This window comes from Oryctolagus cuniculus, chromosome 7 (genome assembly GCF_051225735.1).
Source record: "Oryctolagus cuniculus isolate XC-2025 breed Fujian yellow rabbit chromosome 7, ASM5122573v1, whole genome shotgun sequence".
Lineage (NCBI taxonomy): Eukaryota > Metazoa > Chordata > Mammalia > Lagomorpha > Leporidae > Oryctolagus > Oryctolagus cuniculus.
Genome location: NC_142873.1, coordinates 94,590,037 through 94,616,831, shown reverse-complemented (window position 1 = coordinate 94,616,831; position 26,795 = coordinate 94,590,037). Strand labels below are relative to the sequence as shown.

The window sequence follows — 26,795 nt, the reverse complement described above, 5'->3', positions numbered from 1 at the left end:
AAAAAAAAGAAAAAAAAAAAGAAGAGTGATTGGGTAGCAGTCCCAGCCCCAGCTCCTGACTCCAGCCTCCTACAGATGCAGACCCTGATAGGCAGTGGTGATGGCCCAAGTAGTTGGGTTCCTCCCAATTACGTGGAAAACCCAGATTGAATTCTAGCTCCTGGTGTTGGCCTGGCTACCTTAAACCAGTTGGAGATTTTGAGTTGTGAACCAGTACTGGGAGCTCTCTTTCCCTATGTCTCAAGAGAAAAAAAAAAAAAAAAGAATTTTGGGCATACTTTTATTCAGTATAGTACTGGAAGTCCTGGCTAGAGCAGTTAGGCAAAAGAAATAAAAGGCATCCAAATTGGGAAGGAATAAGTCAAGTTGTCTCTGTTTGCATGACCCTACATACAGGAAACCCCAAAGACCTATCAAGAAACTCTTAGAAGAATTTTGTTCAAAAAAGCAAATTCAAGATCCAGGTTACTGGGCCGGTGCTGTGGCTCACTTGGCTAATCCTCCACCTGCAGCACCAGCATCCCATATGGGCGCCGGGTTCTAGTCCCAGTTGCTCCTCTTCCAGTCCAGCTCTCTGCTGTGGCCCAGGAAGGCAGTGGAAGATGGCCCAAGTGCTTGGGCCCTGCACCCACTTGGGAGACCAGGAAGAAGCACCTGGCTCCTGGCTTCGGATCGGTGTAGTTCTGGCCATGGCAGCCATTTGCGGGGTGAACCAATGGAAGGAATATCTTTCTCTCTGTCTCTCTCTCTCACTGTCTAACTCTATCTGTCAAAAAAAAAAAAAAAAAAATCCAGGTTACAAAATTAGCATACAAAAATCTGTAACCTATCTATATACTGGTAGTGAGTTACCTGAAAAAAAAAAATCAAGGAAGCATTTCCATTTATTATAGCTTCAATTAAATAAATAAAATGCCTAGGAATAAATTTAACCAAAGAAGTAAAAGATCTCTACAATGGAACCTATTAAGCACTAATCAAAGAAATAGAAAGGGTAGAAGTGTAAAGACATCTCATGTCTATGGAATCCCTATCAAAACGCCAATGACATTCTTCAAAGAACTGGAAAAAACAGCCCTAAAATTCATATGGAACTACAAAAACAAAAACAAAACAAAACAAAAAAAACCCAAATAGCCAAGGCAATTTGAGTGAAAAGAACAAAGCAGGAGGCATTATACTATTTAAAAATATACTGTAGGGTAGGCATTGGCCTAGCAGTGAAGATGCTGCTTAGGAGTCACACATCTGATGTCAGAGTGCCAGGTGTGAGTTCCTGCTACAGTATAGCTGGGGAGGCAGCAGCTGATGGCTTGAGTCATTGCGTCCTAGGGAGGGCTTCAATGTTGTGGTTACGAAGCTGCTTGGGATGCCTGGATCCTGTATTAGAGTCCTGTCTCTGCTTCTGATTGCAGCTTCCTGCTTATCTTTACTCTGTAAGGTAGCAGATGATGGCTCAATTACTTGGGTCCCTGCTCCCCAGGTGGGAGATTTAGATTGGGATCCTGGCTCCTGGTGTTGGCCTGGTACAGTTTCAGGTATTTGAGGGAGTGAACCAGTGAATCAAAGATAGCTCTGTCTCTGTCTCTGTTTTCTCTCTCTCTCTCTCTCACTGATTCTGTTTCTCTGTTTTTGAAATACAATGAAAATAAATGATTAAAAATTTTTTTAAAGATTTATTTATTTGAAAGGTAGAGTTATACAGAGAGAGAAGGAGAGGTGGGGGTGAGGGGAGGCTCACTCCCCAAATAGCTGCAATGGCTGGGGCTGGGTAATCTGAACCCAGGATCCAGGAGCATCTTCCTGTTCTCCCACATGGGTGCAGGGGCCAAGCACTTGGGCCATCTTCTGTTTCTTTCCCAAGCAATAGCAGAAAGCTGGATCAGAACTGGAGTTGCTGGGACTTGATCCAGTGCCCTATGAGATGCCAGCACTAGCAGGTTGTGGCTTTACCCACTATGCCATAAAATTTTTTAAAAAGTAGTTGAGTTTATGCCACCCACATGGGAGTCCTGAATTTTTTTTAAATTTTATTTATTTATTCGAGAGGTAAGAGTTTTAGAAAGAGAAGGAGAGACAGAGAGAAAGGTCTTCCATCCTCTGGTTCACTTCCCAGCTGAGCTGATATGAAGCCAGGAGCCATAAGCTTCTTCCAGGCCTTCCATGCAGGTGCAGGGGTCCAAGCACTTGGGCCATTCTCCACTGCTTTCCCAAGCTACAGAGAGCTGGTTTGGAAGAGGAGCAGCCGGGACACAAACAGCTGCCCACGTGGGATGCCGGCACTGCAGGTGGAGGGTTAGCCTGCTATGCCACAGCACCAGCCCTGGGAGACCTGAATTGAATTTCTGGCACCTGGCTTTGGCATGACCCAGCCCTGGCTGTTACAGCCAGTTGCGGAGTGAACCATCACGTGGAAGACCTCTCTTTCTCACTGCCTCTCCTTCTCTAACTCTGACTTTCAAATAAATAAATAAATAAATAAATCTTTTTTTTTTTAAAAAAAAGAATGGCAGTTATCTAAAAGACAAAAGGTAACAAATGCTCACAAAGCTATGGGAAAAATTAAATTTTTAATTCCAGGAATTAGTTTATTTATTGGTACTGGATGGGTTTATTTTATTTTATTTTTTTAAAGACTTTATTTAATTTTTTGAGAGGCACAGTTACAGACAGTGAGAGAGAGAGATAGAAAGGTCTTCCACCTGCTGGTTCACTCCCCAAATGGCTGCAACAGCTGGAGCTGGGCTGATCCGAAGCCAGGAGCCAGGAGCTTCCTCTGGGTTTCCCATGCGGATGCAGGTGTCCAAGGATGTGGGCCATTTTCTACTGCTTTCCCAGGCCGTAAGCAGAGAGCTGGATCAAGAGGAGCAGCCAGGACTAGAACCGGTGCCCATAAGGGATGCAGGCACCATATGCCAAGGATTTACCTACTACATACACTATAGTGCCAGCTTGGGTTTATTTTAACAACATGTTTTCTGTCCATATGTTTTTCAAAATATCAGTTATATCACTATTAGAAGTGTAAACAGATATAAAATATATAGTACATAGAAACAATTTCCTTCCTTTTAAAAAGATCTATTTTATTTATTTGAAAGGCAGAGTTAGAGAGAGAGAGAAAGAAGGAAATACACAGAGATCTTTCATCTGCTGATTCACTTCCCAAATGGCTGCAACAGCCAGGGCTGGGCCAATTGAAGCCTGGAGCCAGGAGCTTCTTTCAGGTCTCCCACGTGGGTGCAGGGGCCCAAGGACTTAGGATATCTGCTGCTGTTTTCCCAGGCACATTAGCAGGGAGCTGGATTGGAATTGGAGCCTCTAGGACTCAAACTGACACCCATAGGGGATGCTGGTGTTGCAGATGGTGGCTTTACCAGCTATGCCAGAATGCCAGCGTGATACATAGAATCTTTAAAAGTTGATCTCAAAGAAGCTAGGGGTAGAATAGTAGTTATCAGAGGCTGAGGAGACAAGGGGAGATGAAAGATTGGAAAAGGTTTGTCAACAGTCACTAAGTTACGGTTCAGTAGAAGTTAAGTTTTTGTGTTCTACTGTACCAAGGGGTGACTATAGGCAATGATTATGTACTGTGAATTTTATATGATCTAGAGAAAGGACTTTGGATATTTTCACCAAATGAAATGATGCGTGTTTGAAGGGATAGGTACGTTTACCCTGACTTGAGCATTTTACCATGTACACATGTATCAAAACATCACCTGATACTCCATAAATAGTTCAATTTTTGTTTGTCAGTTTAAAAAAATTAGTTGTAGTATAATGGGGTGTGGATAGAGCTTAGATGTCATACAGGCAAGGAAGCATGTATATTTTGTTAATTTGAATACTTGTAATTATATTTTTATGCTGTCAGCAATAGACAATTCAGTACTATGCTGTTTAGTTGGGTGAACATTTTATTCTTCATTTCAGAAGCAGAGTCTAGCCACATTAAAAATATTGTATAGAGATATAGATTTTTATAATTATGTATATTGAATAATTTGTACAATTGAGTAAACTATGTTTTAAAATCAGAAACTTTCTGAATGAGTTTATAATGCAAGCTTTAAAATTCAACTGGAAATTTATCATTGGATAAATTTTAATATTGGTCTGTTTGTTTGGTAGGTTCAAGTTGTTCCAGTAGCAGGCAGAATTTGACATTATCTTTAAGTTCCACCAAAGACAAAGGATCTCAGTCCTGTAACTATGCTAATGGAGGACTTTTCAGTAAATACTCAGGTTCAGTGCAAAGTTTGGCCTCTGTAAGTAAAGAAAAATGGTTTTCTTATGTTTATGTATGTGTCCCTTGTTATCTATTAGTTTAAGTGTCATACATTTATAGCTCTTAGTATGGAAATAGCCGTAAGAAATTACCTAGTTATGTTTGCTTTGCTTAGTCAAGTAAAAGTGTCCTTTTGCTAACCAGTTTTCTTTGAGTAAGTGATGGGACCTGTGGGAATGTTATTTATGTGAGTGTGTTGCTTCAAAATTAGATGCTCTGTAACAGCATCTGCAAAGTTAGATTATTTTCAAGAGCATCTGCCAGGCTCCTCATATAATTGTCTTATTAAAAAAAAGATTTTATTTATTTATTTGAGAGGTAGAATTACAAACGAGAGAGGGAGAGACAGAAGGTCACCCATCATTGGTTCACTCCCCAAATGGCCGCAATACCTGAAGCCAGGAGCCAGGAGCTTCTTCTGAGTCTTCCACGCAGGTGCAGGGGCCCAAGTGCTTGGGCCATTTTCTGCTGCTTTCCCAGGCCATAGCAAGAGCTGGATCTGAAGAGGAGCAGCCAGGACTCGATCCAGCGCTCATATGGCATGCTGGTGCCACAGGCTTAGGCTTAGTCTGTTACACCACAGCGCTGGCCCCATAATTGTCTTTTAACAGAAGAGTCAGGCTTTGTGCTCAGTCAGCAGAATCACTTGATGAATCTGGGTAAAAGTCTTTAGTTTGTTTTAGTAAAATATGAGGTTCCTCATCTCCTTCTTTGGAACATTAATATTGACAAGAGAGGAATAAAGTTACTATTAGGTTAAATCTAATGTAGTTTAAACATAGAAAAGTAAGGGTGGGATAGGTACTTACTACTAAATACAGAATAGGGAAAAAATATATCAAGAAAAGTGTGTCCCCTACCCTTGTGTAATTCCTGTCCTTAAAGATGAACTCATACATTATCTTATGTATGCTTAGGGGCAGTGTGTATCTCTGCCATCGTGGCTTGGTCATTGTTTCTTTCTTTTTTTTGTTAAGTACTGGCCATATTTTTTAAAAAATTTTTCCCAGAAGAGTTTTTTTTTTAAAAGATTTACTTATTTATTTATTTGAAAGAGTTAAACACAGAGAAAAGGAGAGAGAGAAAGAGAGCAGTCTTCCATCTCCTGGTTCACCCCCGAAATGGCCACAGTGGCTGGAGCTGGGCTGATCCGAAGTCAGGAACCAGGAGCTTCTTCTGGGTCTCATACATGGGTGCAGGGGCCCAAGGACTTGGACCATCTTCTACTGTTTTCCCAGGCCATAGCAGAGAGCTGGATTGGAAGTAGAGCAGCCGGGACTTGAACTGGCACCCATATGGGATGCCAGCACTTCAGGCCAGGGCATTAACCTGCTGCGCCACAGCACCAGCCCCATCCAAGAAACTTTTTATTTAAGGAATATAGACTTCATGCTTTTTAAAAATACAACTTCAGGAATATGGTGATTCTCCCACTGTAACTGCCTCCTATCCACACTTCTACCCTTCTACCTTCGCCATTTCCTATTCCCATTCGTATTTTTTACCAAGATCTATTTTCAATTAACTTTATACATATACGGTTAACTCTATACTAAGAATTTAAAAAATTGAATAAAAAAAACCCTGTTCCTCAATAGTCGAGACAAGGGCTGTTCAAAGTCATTGCATCTCAAGCGTTAGTTTTACTTCTGTAGATTACCTTTTAGGTACTCTATTAATTATCACAGATCAGGGAGAACATATGGTATTTGTCCTTTGGGACTGGCTTATTTTTCACTAAGTATGATGTTTTCTAGTTTCATCCATTTTGCTGCAAACAACAGGATTTAATTTTTTACTGCTGTATAGTATTCCATGGTGTACATATAATTTCTTTAGCGTGTCTTCAGTTGATGAGCATTTGGGTTGATCCTATAACTTAGCTATTTTTTTTTTTTTTGACAGGCAGATGGACAGTGAGAGAGAGAGACAGAGAGAAAGGTCTTCCTTTTTTTGCCATTGGTTCACCCTCCAATGGCCGCTGCGGCTGGCGCACTGCGGCCAGCACACTGCGCTGATCCGATGGCAGGAGCCAGGTACTTATCCTGGTCTCCCATGGGGTACAGGGCCCAAGGACTTGGGCCATCCTCCACTGCACTCCCTGGCCACAGCAGAGAGCTGGCCTGGAAGAGGGGCAACTGGAACAGAATCCGGCTCCCCGACTGGGACTAGAACCCGGTGTGCCGGTGCCGCAAGGTGGAGGATTAGCCTAGTGAGCCGGCCTACTTAGCTATTGTGATTGAGCTACAATGAACATGGGGGTACAGATAACTCTTTTATATTCTGATTTCGTTTCCCTTATGTAAATTCTGAGGAATGGGATGGCTGGGTCATATGATAGGTCTATATTCAGTTTCTGAGGTATCTCCATACTGTCTTCCACAGTAGGTACCAGTTTAAATTTCCACCAACAGTGGATTAGGGTACATTTTCCCCTACATCCTCGCCAGCACTTGTTTGTTGATTTTTGTATGAAAGCCATTCTCACGGGGGTGAGGGATAAGGTAAAACCTTATTGTGCTTTTGATTTGTATTTACCTGATGGCTAGTGATCCTGAACATTTTTTAATGTGTCTGTTGGCCATTTGGATTTCCTCTTTTGAAAAATACCTGTTCAAATCCTTTGCCCATTTCTTAACTTGGTTGTTTATTTTTTTGTTGTTGAATTTCTTGATCTATTTGTATATTCTGGTTATTAATCCTTTATCAGTTGAATAGTTTGCAAATAATTTCTCACATTCTGTCAGTTGACGCTTCATTTTGCTGAGCATTTTTTTTTCTCCAATTTATAAGCTTCTCAATTTGATGTTAATTTTAGCTTTGATTGTGCCTCTGGGGTCTTTTTTCAAGAACCCTTTGCATATGCCAATGTTTTGCAGGGTTTTTCCCACTGTTCTCTAATAATTTGATGGTATCAGTTAATAGATTTAGGTCTTTAATCCATTTTGAGTGCATTTGTGTGTAAAGTGTAAGGTAGGGGTCTTGGGGAGATCCAGTTTTCCCAGCACCATTTATTGAAGAGACTGTCCTTGCTCCAGGGATTAGTTTCAGATCCTATGTCAAAGATGGTTGGTTGTAGATGCTTGGATTAATGTCTGGCATTTCTTTTCTGTTCCATTGATCTATGCATTTCTCTTTGTACCAGTACCAGGCTGTTTTGATTATAACAGCCCTGTAGTATGTCTTGAAGTCTGGTATTGTGGTGCCTATGGCTTTGTTTTTGTTGTGTAAGATTGCTTTAGCTATTTGGGGTCTCTTGTGTTTCCATATGAATGTTAGCATCATTTTTTGTATATTTGAGAAGAATTTGCTTGGTATTTTGATTGGTATCACATTGAATCTGTAAATTGCTTTCAGTAGTATGGACATTTTGATGATATTGATTCTTCTAATCCATAAACATGGAAGATTTCTCCTTTTCTTGTGTGTTTTATTCTGTCTCTTTCTTTAATATTTTGTGATTCTCATCGTAGAGATCTTTGATATCCTTAGTTAAATTTATTTTAAGATTTTTTTTGGTAGCTATTGTGAATGGGATTCATCTTAGAATTTTTTTCTCAGCTGTGGCATTGTCTGTATACAAAGGCTATTGACTTCAGTGTGTTTTTATATTCTGCATATTACCAGGCTCTTTTATGAGTTCCAATAGTTTCTTAGTGGAGTCTTTTTTGGATCCCCTATATAAAGAATCATGTTATCTGCAAATGGGGACAGTTTGACTTCCTCCTTCCCAATTTGCTTCTCTTTAATTAATTTTTTTTTGCCTAATGGCTGTGGCTAAAACTTCCAGGACTATATTGAATGGTAATAGTGAGAGTGGGCATATTTGTCTGGATCTCAGTGGGAATGCTTCCAGCATTTTCCCATTCAATAGGACACTGTCCATAGTTTTGTCATAAATTGCCTTGATTGTGTTGAAGAATGTTCCTTCTATAACCAATTTGCTTAAATTTTTCATCATGAAAGGATGTTGTATTTTATCAAATGCTTTCTCTGCATTTGATAATGAGATAATCATGTGGTTTTTGTTTTTCAGTTTGTTAATGTGATGTATTACATTGATTGATACATAAGATTTATAAGTAAATACTTCAGATTTTTTGTGGACATAACTGATTTATGTTCAAAATTTTCCTCTGTGTGTTTTTGAGCAAATAAGCACAGAATTTTTAGGGTCACATGACTTAAGTATGAATATAATTGAAATTCTTTCTTCAGGTGGGAGTGCATGGATTTTTTTTTTTTACTAAGAATAGTATTCATATAATTTGCAAATGTGGAATAAATCACAGCATACTATCACAAGAGAGATTTTGAAGTAACTTATATCAATCTTCATTTTAGGTCCAGAGTGTCAATTCTTGTCATAGCTGTGCTTGTGGCAATTCTAATTCCTGGGACAAACCAGATGAAGATGATATTAAACTTGTTAATATTCCGGTGACCACTCCTGAGAATTTATACTTAATGGGTAAGAATAATATGTTAAAGTTATGGGGCCAGTGTTGTGGTGCAGCAGGTTAAAGCGCTGGCTTTGAAGCGCCAGCATCCCATATGGGTGCCGGTTTGAGTCCTGCTGCTCCTCTTCTGATCCAGCTCTCTGCTATGGCCTGGGAAAGCAGTAGAAGATCGCCCAAGTCCTTGGGCCCCTGCACCCACGTGGGAGACTTGAAGGAAGCTCCTGGCTCCTGGCTTCGGATCGGCACAGCTCCGGCTGTTGCGGCCATCTGGGGAGTGAACCAGTGGATGGAAGACCTCTCTCTCCATGAATGAATGGCCGGCGCCGTGGCTCAATAGGCTAATCCTCCACCTAGCGGCGCCAGCACACCGGGTTCTAGTCCTGGTCGGGGCACCGGATTCTGTCCCGGTTGCCCCTCTTCCAGGCCAGCTCTCTGCTGTGGCCTGGGAGGGCAGTGGAGGATGGCCCAAGTGCTTGGGCCCTGCACCCCATGGGAGACCAGGATAAGTACCTGGCTCCTGCCTTTGGATCAGCGCCGTGTGCTGGCTGCAGTGCGCCGGCTGCGGCGGCCATTGGAGGGTGAACCAACGGCAAAGGAAGACCTTTCTGTCTCTCTCACTGTCCACTCTGCCTGTCAAAAAAAAAAAAAAAGATATTATGCTATTTAATTTTAAAAACATTGAATTGTTCTAAGAGAAGCAACTATAATTTTAAAATGTTTCTATTTTTGTTGTTTCTATTTGGTACCACATAACCCATTGTATTAGTTTCCAGAGAATGGTATAACAAGTTACCACAAACTTGGTGACTTAAAACAAAGAAATTTATTTTATTCAATATGTTCTGGAGGCCAGAAGCCTAAAATCATTACTGAGATGAAACCATAGTATCAGTAGAGCCATCTTCTTTTAGAGGCCTGGGGAAGAATGCATTCTTTCGTCTTCCAGCTTCTAGTGGCTGCCAGCATTCCTTGGGTTGTGACTTCTCACTCCAGTCATTATCCTCTGTGTGTATCAAATCTCCCTGTACTGTTCTTTCACAAGGATATTTGTGATTAGATTTAGGACCCATTAGACCAATCTCATGTTAGGGTCCTTAACTTAATCATATCCACAAAGGCCTTTTATCCTCATAAGGTAGCATTCAGCAGTGCCAGGAATTAAGTCCTGATATTTTTGGGTGGCTGTTATTCTGCCTACTTTAATAAGCTAAGCTAATCAGTTGACTTTTTTTTTTTTTCTAAGATTTATTTATTTATTTGAAAGAGTTACACACACAGAAAAAAGGAGAGGCAGAGAGAGAGAGAGAGAGGTCTTCCATCCACTGGTTCACTCCCCAGTTGGCCACAATGGCTGGAGCTGTGCCAATCCAAATCCAGGAGCTTCTTCCGTGTCTCCCACATGGGTGCAGGGTCTCAAGGTCTTGGGCCATCTTCTGCTGCCCGTCCAGACTACAGCAGAGAGCTGGATCAGAAGTGGAGCAGCTGGGACACGAACCAGTGCCCATATGGGATGCCAGCACTGCTGGTGGCGGCTTTACCTGCTACACCACAGCACTGGACCCTTGGTTGACTCTTATATAATGAATCTGTCAGAATCCACTCTACTTAGTAATTTTTTTTTTCCCCAGAAGCCTTTTATTTAAGGTATACAAACTTCACATGTTTCATAAATACAACTTTAGGAACATAGTGATTCTTCCCACTGTACCCACTCTCCCACCTGCACTCCCACCCTTCTTCCTCCTCCCTCTCCTATTCCCATTTTTATTTTTTATTAAGATCTATTTTTAAATTAAATTTATTTTTTAATGTAACCCAGAGTGGTTTTTTAAAATATTTTATTTATTTATTTGAAATACAGTGTTACAGAGAAAAGAGGCAGAGTGAAAGAGAGAGGTCTTCCAACCACTGGTTCCCCCCTCAAATGGTTGCAATGGCTGGAGCCAGGCTGATCTGAAGTCAGGAGCCAGGAGCTTCTTCCAGGTATCCCATGTGGGTGCAGGGTCCAGGGACTTGGGCTACATTCTGCTGCTTTCCCAGGCCATAGCTAAGAGCTGGATCAGAAGTGGGGCAGCCGGGACTTGGACCAGCACCCATATGGGATACCGGCACTGCAGGCGGTGGCCTCACTCACTACACCATAGCACCAGCCACTCAATTAACTTTATTTATTTATTTATTAAAGATTTATTTATTTATTTATTTATTTGAAAGTCAGAGTTACACAGAAAGAAATAGAGGCAGAGGCAGAGAGAGAGAGAGGTCTTCCATCTGCTGGTTCACTCCCTAATTGGACACAAAGGCCGGAGCTGTGCCAATCCAAAGGCAGGAGTAAGGAGCTTCTTCTGAGTTTCCTGTGTGGGTGCAGGGGCCCAAGGACTTGGGCCGTCTTCCACTGCTTTCCCAGGCCATAGCAGAGAGCTGGATCAGAAGTGGAGCAGCTGGGACTCGAACTGGTGCCCATATGGGATGCCAGCACTGCAGGCAGTGGCCTTACCCATGATGCCACAATGCCGGCCCCTCAATTAACTTTATATGCTGAAGATTAACTCTGTACTTAGTAAAGAGTTCAACAAATAGTATGAAAAAAAAAAACTTTTTAAAAACTTTAAGTGTTTTGATTTCTCTTTTGATTCCTTCTGTGACCCATTGCTCATTCAGGAGCATGTTTTTCAGTCTCCATGTGTTTACATATGCTCTAGGGATTCTTGAGTTGTTGATTTCCAGCTTCATTCCTTTGTGGTCAGAAAAGATGCATGGTATTACTCAGTTTTTAAAAATTTGCTGAGACTTGCTTTTTGGCCTAGCCTGTGCTGTATCCTAGAGAAAGTTTCATGCACTGATGAGAGTGTGTATTCTGCAGCTGTAGGATGAACAGTTTTATAGATCCAGCCACACCCTGCACCCTCACGTGGAGCCGTAGTGTTTTCATAGTCCATCTCAGCACACAAGGCTCCCACATTCACAAGCACCCAGCCCCCTGTCAGTTCTCCCGGCCAGTCTCAGGTGTCTCCTCTCATCTGGTTGCCAAGTATGTGGCCAGCAGCTGGCCCAGCTGTTATGTGTGTCCAAAATGGTGCCTGGCCCCTCTCAGCTAGTTACAGGATGCAGTTGCAGGGTGGTCAGGGAGAGAGAAGTGTGTCCCCTTTTTTTCCCCTCTAGGTTGGTGGGTACAGTGTCCCCCACAGGGCTCCAAGCCAGATACACCAGGCTCTTCCCCCGGCTTGATTGCCAGTAGCTTGGGCTGCTGGTCTGGTCTCATCTTGCTTTCTAAATGTGAGCTTTCTGCTGCTGGGGCCCTGAGCTGTGCAAGTTCACACCCTCCATATAGAGCCACAGTGTCCCTCCAATTTGCGTGAAGTTTCCTCTGCCATTTTTTCCCTAACTCTTCCCTGAAGTTGTACTCTTTCCACATTTTTTAAACTATCTTCTCCTAGGCCAGAGCAGTAAGCTCCCTCCCTATTCCACCATCTTGGAAGGTCTATGCCAGTAATCTGTTTAAATCTATTATTACTTGTATTCTTTTTAAAAAAAAGATTTACTTATGTATTTGAAAGAGAGAGGGAGAGAGAGAGCAGGGTAGGGGAAGAGAGAGATCTTTTCTGTCTGGAAGGGCTGGTGGTGGGCGAAGCTGAAGACAGGAACCTGGAACTCCAGCAAGGTCTTCCCATTGTTGTCAGGGGCCCAAGTGCTTGAGGCATTCTCTGCTGATTTCCTAGGTGCATTAGTAGGGAGCTGGATTGGAAGTGGAGCAGCTGGGTCTGGAACTGGCACTCACATGGAATAACAGTGTCATTGGGTAGCTTAATTTGCTGTGTTATAGTGCAGGCCACTTTGTTTGTTTGTTTGTTTTTTAAAAAAAGTTTATCTGTTTGAAAGGCAGAGTAACACATCGAGAGAAACAGAGAAAGAGAGGGAGAGAGATCCTCTCCACTGATTAATTCACTCTCCAAGTGGGTGCAGCAGCCAGGGTTCGACCAGGCTGATCCAGGAGCCAGGAACTCCATTCAGGTCTCCTACATGGGTGGCAAGAACTGAAGTTCTTGAGCCATCATCCACTGCCTACCAAGCACATTAGCAGGGAGCTGTAGCAGATATAGAGTAGCTGTGACTCGACCCCACAGTTCCATATGGGTTGTAGGTATCCCATGCAGCACCTTCGTCCATTGTGCCACAATATCCACCCAATCATTTGTATTCTTATATCTAGAAGAAAAATAAGAAGCCTGTACTTCATATCTTCTTATTCTTGTCTGGATCATGAGCATGGCTGGGAAGCCTCACCAGAGCCCTGGAGAAGAACCTAGTGAACCTAATACTGAAATAGGAGATTCAGGGGCCGGCATTTTGGTGGAGCAGGCAGTGCTGCTGCCTGCAATGCTGGCATCCAGTGTGGGTGCTGGTTCAAGGCCCAGCTGCTTCTCTTCTCATGCAGCTCCCTGCTAATACACCTGGAAGAGCAGCGGAGGATGGCCCAAGTGGTTGGGCCTCTGCACCTATGTAGAAGACCTGGAGGAGGCTCCTGGCTCCTGGCATCTGCTTGGCCCAGCCCCAGCCGTTATGGCCATTTGGGGAGTGAACCATCAGATGGAAGACCTCTCTGTTGCTCCCTCCCTATCTCTGTAACTCCACCTTTCAAATAAATAAATCTTAAAAATAAGAAAGAAATAGAAGATTCAAATGCCTTTTCCTTTTCCCCTCTATATTTGAGGCATTGTTCATGTTAATGGATATGCATACTAAATGAAAAGCAAACAAAAAATCCTTGACACAGGCCAAACCAAAGAGCAGTGGTTCAAGACCTGGCATTAGACTGTATGCTGCTGGATGAAAGTAGGATAAAATAGACTCTTCTAATGCAAGGATTGTTAGGCTAAACCATCCCATACTCTAGAGTAGTTCAGACTATGTAGTTTCTTTTCTTTTCCCTCCCTCCCTCTCTTCCTTCCTTCCTCTCTCCTCTCCTCCCCCTCCTCTCCTCTCCTCTCCTCTCCTCTCCTCTCCTCTCCTCTCCTCTCCTCTCCTCTCCTCTCCTCTCCTCCTCTCTCCTCTCCCCTCCCCTCCCGTCCCCTCCCCTCCCCTCCCGTCCCCTCCCCTCTTCTCCTCTCCCCTCCCCTCCTCTCCTCTCCTCTCCTCTCCTCTCCCCTCCCCTTCCCTCCCCTACCCTCCCCTCCCCTCTCCTCTCCTTCCTTCTTTTATTAGATTTATTTATTTATTTGAAAGTCAGAGTTACATAGAGAGAGAAGGAGGGGCAGAGAGAGAGAGAGGTCTTCCATCTCTGGTTCACTCCCCAGCTGGCCACAAAGGCCGGAGCTGCGCCGATCCGGAGCCAAGAGCCCTCTCCACGTCTCCCATGTGGTTGCAGGGGCCCAAGGGCTTGGGTAATTTTCTACTGCTTTCCCAGGTCACAGCAGAAAGCTGGATCTGAAGTGGAGCAGCCAGGACTTGAACTGGCACCCATATGGGATGCCAGCACTGCAGGCCACAGCTTTACCCACTACACCACAGCACTGCCCCCCAGACTATATCATTTCCAGTGATGGGTATTCCTGTGAAGAATAAGGAAGAGTAGTTCTTTCAGCACCTTTTCTAGAAGTCTCTAGAGAAATAAACTCACTGTATTTCTAGATAAGCAGTGGCCTTTATTTATTTATTTTTAAATTTATTTGAGAGGCAGAGTTACAGACAGAGGGAGAGACAGAGAAAAGGGTCTTCCATCTGCTGTTTCTCCCCAGATGGGCTGGAGCTGGGCCCATCCGAAGCCTGGGTATCCCGTGTGGGTGCAGGGGCCCAAGGCCTTGGCCCATCCTCCACTGCTTTCCCAGGCCATAGCAGAGAGCTGTACTGGAAGAGGAGCAGCCGGGACTAGAACCGGCACCCAAATGGAATGCTAGCACTGTAGGTAGAGGCTTAGCCCAGTATGCCACAATGCCTCTAGCTTGTTCTAATAGTGCCTAGTAAGCCTACACTCACAGCTCCTGTTAGAATATTGAGTGTATTGAGGAGAAATAAAACAAAACCAGAGAAGCTTCAGGGATTCATGTCATAGAATTAAGATTGGTAGGGGCCCTGTGGATCACCTAGTCTAATCACTCATCCATTGTTTCAATGGATAACAAATAAAAATGGCAGCAGAACTATTACAGAACTGATGACATGTTGTAATCTGACATACTTAACTGAGGAGGCAACTTGTATCTTCGGACATCTGTGCTGTTAGGAGAAATTCTTATTGTGCTCAGCCAAAATAACCAGATGGATAAAGGGGGGATGGTGTGGGAAAGGGATGAAATTAGTATAGCATGCAGAAACGAGGGTATGTGTGTGGGTCACCAGTTTGTGGAAAAGGGGATTAGAATATTTGTTTTTAATGAACTTTTTTTTTTTTTTAAGATTTATTTATTTGAAAGGCAGAGTCACAGAGAGGGCAAGGGAAAGACAGAGTTCTTCTACCCGTTGATTTATTTCCCAAATGGCTACAACTGCTGGGGCTGGGCCAGACCGAAGCCAGGAGCCACGAGCTTCTTCCAGGTCTCCCACATGGGTGGGAGGGGCGCAGGTACTTGGACCATTCTCTCCAGGTGCATTGGCAGGAAGCTGAATCAGAAGTGGAGCAGCTGGACAAGAACTGACACCCATATGGGATGCTGCCATTGCAGGTGGCAGCTTAACCTGTCACACCACAGCATCAGCCCCTTCCGTGAATTTTTTGAATGGTTCTCATATAATTGTCTTTTAATAGATATGATTTAATAGGTATGATTATATTTTAAATACATTATATTGTTAGAAGAAATATTTAAAAAATATTTTTTTGCTGTAGAAAATTAACAAGGAAGAAAGACCCATGTATTTAAGGAATATTTTATTTGTTCAGGGTTGTAAGTTCTAAAGATAATTGAAGAAATGACTTTAGTGGAGATGTATGTTTTACTTATCCTATCTTGCTTGGATTCTTGAGAAAACTTTTTTTTTAAAAGATTTATTTATTTGAAAGTCAGAGTTACACAGAAAGAGGAGAGGCTGAAGGAGAGCTCTTCCATTCGCTGGTTCACTCCCCAATTGGCCATAATGGCCTGAGCTGCTCCGATCCAAAGCCAGGAGCCAGGAGCTTCTTCCGGGTCTCTTACATGGGTGCAGGGGCCCAAGGACTTGGGCCATCTTCCACTGCTTTCCCAGGCCACAGGAGAGAGCTGGATCAGAAGTGGAGCAGCCAGGACTAGAACCAGTGCCCTTATGGGATGCCGGTGCTTCAGGCCAGGGCATTAACCCACTGCGCCACAGCGCCAGCCCGAGAAACTTTTCTTTTTTTAAGTCTGTATTTATTTATTTATTTTCCCCAAAGATATGTTTTATTTAAGGAATACAAACGTCTTGCATTTCATAAGTACACCTTTAAGAATATAGTGATTCTTCCTACCATACCCACCCTCCCACCCACACTCCCACTCCTCCTCCTCCCTCTCCCATTCCAAGTCCCATTCTCCACTAAGATCCATTTTCTTTTTCTTTTTGACAGGCAGAGTGGACAGTGAGAGAGAGAGAGAGACAGAGAGAAAGGTCTTCCTTTGCCGTTGGTTCACCCTCCAATGGCCGCCGCGGCTGGCACGCTGCGGCTGGCGCGCTGCGGCCGGCAAACCGCACCTATCCAAAGGCAGGAGCCAGGTGCCTATCCTGGTCTCCCATGGGGTGCAGGGCCCAAGCACTTGGGCCATCCTCCACTGCACTCCCGGGCCACAGCAGAGAGCTGGCCTGGAAGAGGGGCAACCGGGCAGAATCCAGTGCTCTGACCCGGACTAGAACCTGGTGTGCGGGCGCCGCAAGGCAGAGGATTAGCCTACTGAGCCGCGGTGCTGGCCCCAAGATCCATTTTCAATTAACTTTATACACAGAAGACCAGCTCCATACTAAGTAGAGTTCAACAATTTGCGCAAGAAAAATGTTCCTCAACAGTCGAGACAAGGACTGTTCAAAGTTATTGCATCTTGAAATTCGTTTCACTTTTTTTTAGAAACTTAATTAACTTTAAAGAAGCACCCAAGAATGATATATCTTTTGAAAACACTTAGAAATAACTATGACTTATGAGACATAAGAATATCCTCCACTTAATACATTAAAAGAAAGTAAGTCCTTGACAACACGGTTTATTATTAATTAAGGAAGCACTTAAGAAAACAAGCAATGGAGTTGGACACTTAAGCATAACTAAAACTGATGAGACATAATAATATTCTCCACTTAATACACTAAAAAAAATCTTTGAAAACAAGTTTTACTGTTAACTCTCATAATACAACTCTTTGAGGACAGAGGTCCTGCATGGGAAGTTAGTGCAAAGTGACTCCTGTTCTTAATTTAACAATTAACACTCTTATGTATGATGTCAGTGATCACCCAAGGCTCTTGATATGAGCTGCATAAACTATGGAAACCTTTTGAATCCATAAACTCCATCAATATTTAGACAAGGCCATAAGCAAAGTAGATGTTCTCTGCTCCCTTCAGAGAAAAGTACCTCCTTCTTTGATGAGCACTTCTTTCCATTGGGGTCTCACCCACAGAGGTTTTTCATGTAGGATATTTTTTGCCACAGTATCTTGGCTTTCCCTACCTAAAAGGTTCTCATGGGTTTTCCAGCCAGACCAGAATGCCTTAAGAGCTGATTCTGAGGTCAGAGTGCTACTTAAACCAGTCGATCGTCATTCTATGAGTCCACTGTACGGACTGCTTCCCATGTTGGAGCATTCACTTTTTAATTGTATCTTATTATTACCAGACAATAATCCTTTCCATATGATTACTTTAACGCTAAAATACTATTTTACCAGCCAGCTTAAGGGGATTGGGGTCCCATGGTAAGTTTTTAAACTGTACCTTTAGAAGTAAGCCTGTAGGACTGTATGCAGAACTATACAGCTTTACAGGTACAAACTTCATATACTTCATAATTACAACTTTAGGAACATGGTGATTCTTTTTTTTTTTTCAATTTTTTTAGCTTTTATTTAATGAAAATAAATTTCCAAAGTACAGCTTATTGATTACAATGGCTTCCCCCCCATAACTTCCCTCCCACCCTCAACCCTCCCCTTTCCCACTCCCTCTCCCCTTCCATTCACATCAAGATTCATTTTCAATTCTCTTTATGTACAGAATATCAGTTTAGTATATATTAAGTAAAGATTTCAACAGTTTGTACCCACGTAGAAACACAAAGTGAAAAATACTGTTTGAGTACTAGTTATAGCATTAAATCTCAATGTATAGCACACTAAGGACAAAGATCCTACATGAGGAGTAAGTGCACAGTGACTCCTGTTGTTGACTTAACAAATTGACACTCTTGTTTATGGCATCAGTAATCACCCTAGGCTCTTGTCATGAGTTGCCAAGGCTATAGAAGCCTTTTGAGTTCACCGACTCTGATCATATTTAGACAAGGCCATAGTCAAAGTGGAAGTTCTCTCCTCCCTTCAGAGAAAGGTACCTCCTTCTTTGATGACCTGTTCTTTCCACTGGGATCTCACTTGTGGAGATCTTTCATTTAGGTTGTTGTGTTTTTTTTTTTTGTTTGTTTTTTTTTTTTTTGCCAGAGCGTCTTGGCTTTCCATGCCTGAAATACTCTCATGGGCTTTTCAGCCGGATCCGAATGCCTTAAGGGCTGATTCTGAGGCCAGAATGCTGTTTAGGACATCTGCCATCCTATGAGTCTGCTGTGTATCCCGCTTCAGAACATGGTGATTCTTTGCACCAGGCCAGCCCTCCCACCCACACTCCCACCCCTCACCAGGGAATCAGGGAGCCCTGAGCATGAGGAGTCTCCCACAGTGACTGCCCAAAGTCCCAGCCATACCCTGAGCCCTCCCACACAGCCTCAGTGTTTTCATGGTCTCAGCACGCAAGCCTCCCACAGTCATGAGCACCCACCCCCTGTAAGTTCTGCTCACCAGACCCAGGTGTTTCTGCTTGGCTGATTGCTGGGTGTGGACATGAGCTGCTATAGCTGTTTGGTATATCCAAAATGGCGCCTTCTCTCTCAGCTTGTTACAGGATGCCATTGCAGGGTGATTGGGGAGAGAGAAGAGAGAGAAGTGTGCCCTTACCTTTTTTTTCTCCTCTAGTTTGGCAGGTACACTTTCTTCCACAGGACTCCAAGCTGGATTCCCTCCAGGTCTTTCCTGTGGCTTAATCACTAGTGGCTTGGGCTGTTGCAGACCAGTCTCACCTCACTCTCCGAAGCTGCTGCTGAGGTTCTCAGTTGCTGGAGTTCTGAGTTATGTATGTCCACCCCCTCCACATTGATCCACAGTGTCCCTCAAATTTGTGTGGAGTTTCCTCTGCCATTTTCTCCCTAACTCTTCCCTGCTATGCACTCTCCACTTTTTAAAAACTATCTTCTAGACTAAAGCAGTAAGCTCCCTCCCTACTCCACCATCTTAATCCCTCAGTGAGAAACTTTTAAAGATTTTTTTTATTTTATATGTGGAAATTATTTTTAAAGAGTTAATTTATTTATTTGAAAGTCAACAGTTACACAGAGAGAGGAAGAGACAGAGAGGGAGATAAAGTGAGATCTTCCATCCATTGTTTCACTCCCCAAATGGCCACATTGGACAGGATTGGGCCAAGCCAGAGCCAGGAGTTGTATCTGGGTCTTCATCGTGGGTGCAGGGACCCAAGTGCTTGGGCCATCTTCCCCTGCTTTTCCAGTTGCATTAGTGGGAAGCTGTATCAAAAGTGGGGCAGCTGGATCTCAAACCAGTGCTGATATGGGATGTTGGCATTGCAGGTGGCAACCTTACCTGCTAGGCCACAGTGCTGGCTCCTATGTGTGGAAAATTTAAAATTTTAAAATATTTTTACTTTTGAGAGATCTACTTCTTTCTCTTCCTCCTCTTCTTCTTATTCCTCTTCTTCTTTCTTCTTCTCTTCCTCCTCCTCTTCTTCTTCCTCCTTTTCCTCCTCTTCCTCCTCTTCCTCTTCCTTTTCTTCTTCTTCCTCTTCTTCCTCCTCATCCTATTCTTCCTCTTCCTCCTCTTCTTCTTCCTCTTCTTCCTCCTCTTTCTCTTCTTCCTCCCCTTCTTCCTCTTCCTCCTCTTCCTCTTTCTTCTTCTTCTTCCTTTTCCTCCTCCCCCTCTTCCTCTTCTTCTTCTTCCTCTTCTTTCATCTTTCTTCTTCTTTTTTTTTTTTGCTTTGGAGAATCAGATATATATTTACCCTTTTTCCCCATGAAAACTTTTCTTAACAGGGATATGCAACTTTTACTTGGAGTATGACCCTGTATGAGTTTATTCACTGACTTGCGGATTTGTTATACTTTGGCCCAGAGTTTATCCATCCACATCAGCAAATTGGGATCAGAGTGATTTAGGATAAAGATTGAAAGGAATTCAAAAGGACTTCTGTGCTAGTATCTTTCTTCTCAGTTTTACTGTCTCCTGAGAATTTATAAACCTGTTAGCTTCTTATAAATTAGTTTCTTCTATTTATCTACCAGTTTTATTTTTAATATTGTGGGGTATTTTGAAATGTTCTTGTTTGACTATGAAGATTAGCCACTGATATTGAACTTTGGTCAGGTTTTTCAGGTTCTAGAAAAATTTTGAACACCATATACATTTGAGTTACATTTTGTTAAGAAATGAAAACATACTGACCATTTCATTTCTCATTTTTGGTTGATTGGAACTGTAGGCACAGAACATTTTGGAAAATGAATATTCTATGATATGTGAATATAGAATTATTCTTTAATGCCAAAATTACAATAGATTGCACCATTGATGGTAATGTGAAAACATTCTAGGCTCTTAGTAATTTTATTTTGGCATCGGTTTTATTTGTTTATAGTTGTTCTGTTGTTGATTTTTAGGTATGGAATTGTTTGAAGAGGCATTGCGTCGATGGGAACAAGCTCTAACCTTTCGCAATAGACAGGCTGAAGATGAAGCCTGCGGTTCCATTAAACTGGGTGCAGGAGATGCCATTGCTGAAGAAAACGTAGATGTAAGGATGATTTGAGGGTGATCTCCATAATATTGGAAGAACTTGTGTCTAATGTTGATTCAGTGTACTTGCTTTCCACGGCATTTAATTGAACTGTTTTCCCCCTTTTAGACTACTTTTTGTTGGGCTTTTTCTATTCAGATAATTGTTAAATGTCAGAACTTGCATTCTATCAAGTTTCTTTCCTTTCCTAGGGTATTTAGAATAAGAAGACACAATTTCTAAAGAAATGTTTAAGTTTGTTTTGTACTTTAGGTGCCATTATGTTCATAAAGATCACAGAGCTGGAGCCGGACTGGTCCTTACAGTTCTCAAACCGGAGCTGGCATCAGAATCACCTGGAGGTCTTATTAAAACACAGATTTAGGGCCTCCAGCACCAGTTTCTAATTAAGAAGGATTGGGGTGGATACACGATTTACACTTTCAAGTTCCCAGGTGACAATGATGCTTCTGGTCCAAGGACCTAACTTGGATACCCCTGAGCCAGTACAGCTCCTTAATTTCATGGATAAAGAAACTGAATCCCTGAGAACTGAAATTTTTTTGCCAAGGCACAGCTAGAACCCGGGACTCCTGCCTGTAGTACTCTTTACATAGCCTAACACTAGTTTCTTATATCTTTTACTTTCCCTGCATTTGATTTAAGAGTAGAAAATGATTAGAATTTTAATGTTAGGATCTAATAATTGCCAAACGTTCTTTTTCCCCTCCTTGTAGGATATTATTAGTACTGACTTTATTCATAAACTTGAAGCTCTGCTGCAAAGGGCATATCGTCTGCAAGAGGAGTTTGAAGCCACCCTTGGGGGATCTGACCCTAATTCCCTCGCTAATGATATTGGTAAGATGGATAATTTATATGGCTTTTATGAAATGTTTGACTTTCTTTTACATTCTTGAGATCATTTAAGTGTCATATATTAATAGGTTATACATGTTTGATAAAATAGTTATGAAAAAAGTAGTTCTATTATTTATTTCAGTTTTATTTTTCAAGTGAACTTCATGCCTGGGCCCTTGTCACCCACGTAGGATACTAGAATGGAGTTCCTGACTCTTATCTTAAGCCAGGCCCACATCCACAGTTGTGGTCATTTTGGGAATGAACCAGGAAATGAAGACATCTCAGTCTCTCTTTCAAATAAATAGATAAGTAAATAAATCTTTTTTTAAAAAGTTGGGGAAGTGTTGATCACTCCTTCCAAGACTTCATTCATGAAGTTGCTTCAAAGTTCTTTTCTCTTGACTTTTTATTCATATATTTTCACTTTATGTGACAGGCAGATAAAGAGACAAAGACAGAGAGATCTTCTATCTGCTGGCTCACTCCCCAGATGCCTGCAATAGTCATGGCTGTGCCAGACTGAAACCTGGAGCCCACAACTCAATCTAGGTCTACCACATGGGTAGCAGGGATCCAAGTATGTTAGCCACCATCCACTGCCTCCCAGGGTGTGCAATAGCAGGAAGCTGGATTAGAAGCAGAGTAGTTGGGACTCAAACAAGGCTCTCCAATATGGAATACGAGTGCTCCAAACGGCAGTCTAACTGCTGTCATGTGCCTGCTCCTCCTTGCTCTTTAAAGTAGGTATATGTTGACTATTCATAGAAAAGTCATTCTGCCATTATAATGAGGCCCGAGAAAAATAATTACTTAAAATATTTTAAATGTTTGCCAAAAACTACATATATGTTTCTGAGGTTGTGAATCTCCATCCCATTTTTACTGTATGTTTTTTTCTTCCTGTAACACTATAACTGGAACTTTTTTCAGCTAGAAGACATTTTCCGAAATTTTTTTTTGACAGAGTGGACAGTGAGAGAGAGAGACAGAGAGAAAGGTCTTCCTTTACTTTTCTCCATTAAAAAAATTTTTTTGGTCACTTTCAATGGGCCTTTGGGAAGAAGTTAACTGTTTTGAATGAGCAGGTACTCTCTCTACCAACCTGACCTAGAAATTATTTGACATTGTATTGATGTAGCCTAAGGATTACAGTAAGGCTTCAGTAATGTTGCTAGTGTGGAGCTTATAGTTAACTATTTCTTATTTGTTATTGTTACTTTTTTTTAATTTGACAGAGTTAGATAGTGAGAGAGAGAGACAGAGAGAAAGGTCTTCCTTACATTGGTTCACTCCCCAAATGGCCACTACGGACAGAGCTACGCTGATCCGAATCCAGTAGCCAGGTGCTTCCTCCTGGTCTCCCATGCGGGTGCAGGGGCCCAAGGACTTGGGCCATCCTCCACTTCCTTCCTGGGCCAGAGCAGAGAGCTGGACTGGAAGAGGAGCAACTGGGACTAGAACCCGGTGCCCATATGGGATGCCGGTGCCGCAGGCGGAGGATTTAACCAAGTGAGCCATGGTGCCGGCCCCTGTTATTGTTACTTTTAAGCCATATCTTAACCTCATTTGTTCCTGTGCAGTTGTGTTTTTGGATCCAAGGTTTAGATGTATTTATTATTACTAAATTGTCAGTTCTGAGTTGTAATTCTGAATTGTTAAAGATGGTTTCAGATTTTTGTTTGACAACGAATATATTATCTCTCTCAGCTTTGTCCAGCTTGGACAGTTTTTATTTGCATAGTCTTCATTTGCCTGCTTGTCTTTTTGTGTTTTAAAAGCATACTTAAAACCAGATTTTATCATAGTCTTTTATTATACATTAATAGTATGCTTGACAGAAGAAATACAACACAGTCTTGTAATGTATTTCAACCCCTCACTTCTACCTTTGATGAGAAAATACCTTTGAATTAGGCAGATCTTGAACTATATGTTTTTTTTTTTTTTAAGATTTATTTATTTGAAAGAGACACACTAGGAGAGAGAGATAAGAAGAGGGGAAAGAAGGAGAGAGGGAGCACTAGAGAGAGAGCTTCCATCTTCTGATTCATTCCCCAAATGTTTGTAACAGCCAAGGTTGGGCTAGGCCCAAGCCAGGAGCCTGGAACTCTATCCAAGTCTCCCAGGTGGGTGCTAGGAACTCAGACACTTAAGCCATCATTTTCTGCACCCCAGATTTACTAGCAGGAGCCTGGATCAGAAGCAAAGTAGCCAGGCACTCCAGTGTGGGGCTGCGGTATCTGCACCACAGTGCCTACCTCTTGAACTATTTTTTTTAAAGATTTATTTTATTTATTTGAAAGAGTTACAGAGAGAGGTAGAGCCAGAGAGAGAGAGAGAGGTCCTCCATCCACTGGTTTACTCCCTAAATGGTGGCAATGGCCAGAGCTGAGCTGATCCAAAGCCAGGAGCCAGGAGCCTCCTCTGGGTCTCCCACGCATGTGCAGGGGCCCAAGCACATGGGCCATCCTCCACTGCTTTCCCAGGCCATAGCAGAGAGCTGGATCTGAAGTAGAGCAGCTAGGACTCAAACCGGCGCCCATATGGGATGCAAAGCACTGCAGGCCGGGGCTTTAACCTGCTGCACCATAGGGCCAGCCCCCGAACTATGTTTTAAGAAATGAGTTTGTCCCATTAAATGCTACCACCCCATGTTCTATAACTCATTTTTTTTTGTCATGGTCTCTCCTGGTATTTCCTTGACCATTCTGAGTTACTGAATCATTATTGGATATATTTCTAAGTCCACATGCACCAAAAGTTTTCTCCTGGCTTAAACAATAGTTATCTTGTTCTATTCCTCTTATTATAGAAGTTAGGAGATCACAAGTGAAATGAAGATTTGTATTAGTGCTCTATATTGTCAAAACATTTTCTTCACTAGTGAGACAATTTAGTGAGGTGTTGAAATCACTAGAGGGCAGCACATTTTATCTGTTTTTGCATGCCTGTGACTCCTAAGTGCCATTCTGTGTCACCTATTGCTCCGTGAGTTAAATTTAGGTCAGCACGTTTTTCTGGCACGTATTGTGTACACCTGTTGCTGTAACTCAAGGTGAAAAAGAACATGAAGGTTATGCAAAGATGACTTGAAATAACCATAGTGTAAATTTCCCTTAGTATGCAAGTCCTGGCTGACAGCATTCAGAAATGTTGCATTTACTTAAAACTTGTTTTACAAAGGATTGTTGAATTATAATAAATTGTAATTTTGTTACTGTAATTTTTGATGGCTGCACTGAAATCTTTGAATAAGATTTCAATTATAGATGGTACAACTTAGTACTAGTTAAGAACATAGACTTTCAAGTGAAACAAACACGGGTTCAAATCCTGGCTCTGCCCCTCTTACTATCTGATACCTAAAGCAATTCTTGGCCTTTCTTGACCTGGTTTTCACATCTGTAAGGTACAGGACTATATAAAATCAACTTCATAGAAATGAGAGGAATAAATGAGATAAGATGTATTATGTTTAGCATAGACCTATGGTAAATGTTTGTTTACCTATATATAATTATATTCTAGCAGTTTAAAGAGGCCTATTCTAAGATGACTTAAAGATTGCATGGTTACAGGCATGTAGATGTCACATATCACTTTTTTTTTTTTTAAGATTTATTTATTTTATTTGAAAGTTAGAGTTACACAGAGAGAGAGAGGAGAGGCAGAGAGAGAGAGGTCTTCCGTCTGATGGTTCACTCCCCAGATGGCTGCAATGGCTGGAGCTGGGCCAATCCGAAGCCAGGAGCCAGGAGCTTCCTCTGGGTTTCCCACACGGGTGCAGAGGCGCAAGGACTTGGGCCATCTTCTACTGCTTTCCTGGGCCATAGCAGAGAGCTGAAAGGGAAGAGGTGCAGCCGGGACTAGAACTGGTGCCCATATGGGATGCCCGAGCTTCAGGCCAGGGTGTTAATCCGCTGCACCACAGCTCTGGCCCCACATTTCACTTGTTTTACAGTGATAGTGTTGACTCATACTCTCCAGACAACATCCTTTTGTTTTTTTTCTGGAAGTTGATTTGATTTTTCTCATATTATCCTAATAACATAAATTTTCATTTACTGAAAAAGGTATGTAAGCCATATTTAAAGTTATTGGGGGATGTATAAAAAGATGCTGTTAAATATGCTTTTTCTCTGTGTTAGGAAAGATGAATGTTATCTGAAGCGTTTGCAGAGTGTGTTTACTCTAGATACAGTTAACTAAAGTTGTTGGCTTTTCATTATCTCTGGTCTCCCTGTGCACAGGAGGACAGTGGATGTACTGTGTCTTGCTGGCAGACTAGTTATTTAGTCAGTTCTCTCATTCACTCTTTGCTTTGTACGCTCATTGTATTTTGCTCGGATTAGTAGTTAATCACCTCCCCAGTGAGCTCCCTCCTGCAGTCGGTCTGTCTCCCCATTGGTACATCTCTACCCTGTTTCTGGAGTTACCTTCTTGGGGCAGCATTCTCACCACCCCAGTTCTCAGACCACTTTTCCAGTCTTTTTATTTCACTATTTTCTCTGTTCACCAGCCAAACTGGGTAGTCTCTTTCAGAACTGAAATTTTTCACTCAGGTTTTAGTTGTGGAATCAGCAGCAGACTTTTAGTAAATTTTCCTTGTTGTTTTGTTTTGTTTTCCATTCTCCTGCTGTTGCTGTTCTTTATGTTATTCAACATGCTTGGAACTTTTTCTGTAAAATACAACTTCATTTAGATCTATTTCGGACATGCGTTCGTGGCCACCTTTAAGCCAAAGGAAACCTCTCTTCTCTTTTTCTGTTCCTTCATCATAGTGTTTGCTGGGCTTTGGGGAACCAGTTAAATACTCATCTATTTCTCTGGGCCCTAAATAAATTGAGAACATAAAAGAGCCTTTTTTTTTTTTTTTTCACTTTTTGAAACTACAAACTAGTATTAATTTTATTTTGAGCATTTTTCAAATTGGATTGACCAGTGTGGTAAGGCTTCCTCCAACTTCTGCCTTTCTCTCTAAAAAATTCCCTAGAGAAGAGCTGGAAATGTAGGCAGATTCCTAGCACACTTACCCCAGCCAGCTGCTTCGGGATTCCCTGCCTGCCTTGCAGTCCCTGCTGTCACTGTGTCCAGCTCAGGAGAGGGAGATCCAGAACACAAGTGGTAGGTTTGCACACCAGATCTTTTCTCCAGAAGGTCTGAGAGGAAGAGAAAGCTAGTGCAACACC

The 26,795-nt window shown here is 42.2% G+C and overlaps 1 protein-coding gene across 7 annotated transcripts in view; it reads left to right on the top strand.

Moving 5' to 3' along the window:
• MIGA1 (mitoguardin 1) overlaps positions 1 to 26,795 on the top strand; it is a 107,721-nt gene that overhangs the window by 24,928 nt on the left and 55,998 nt on the right. For 6 of the 7 annotated variants that reach the window (XM_008265037.5, XM_017346160.4, XM_089300453.1 and 3 more), the window contains 4 exons: positions 4,135 to 4,271; positions 8,636 to 8,762; positions 20,627 to 20,760; positions 21,480 to 21,603. In XM_008265037.5, coding sequence (XP_008263259.1) covers positions 4,135 to 4,271; positions 8,636 to 8,762; positions 20,627 to 20,760; positions 21,480 to 21,603 — 522 coding nt within the window. Of the gene's footprint in view, positions 1 to 4,134; positions 4,272 to 8,635; positions 8,763 to 18,875; positions 19,033 to 20,626; positions 20,761 to 21,479; positions 21,604 to 26,795 lie in introns of those variants that run through there. The other variant, XM_089300454.1, reaches the window with a different exon arrangement.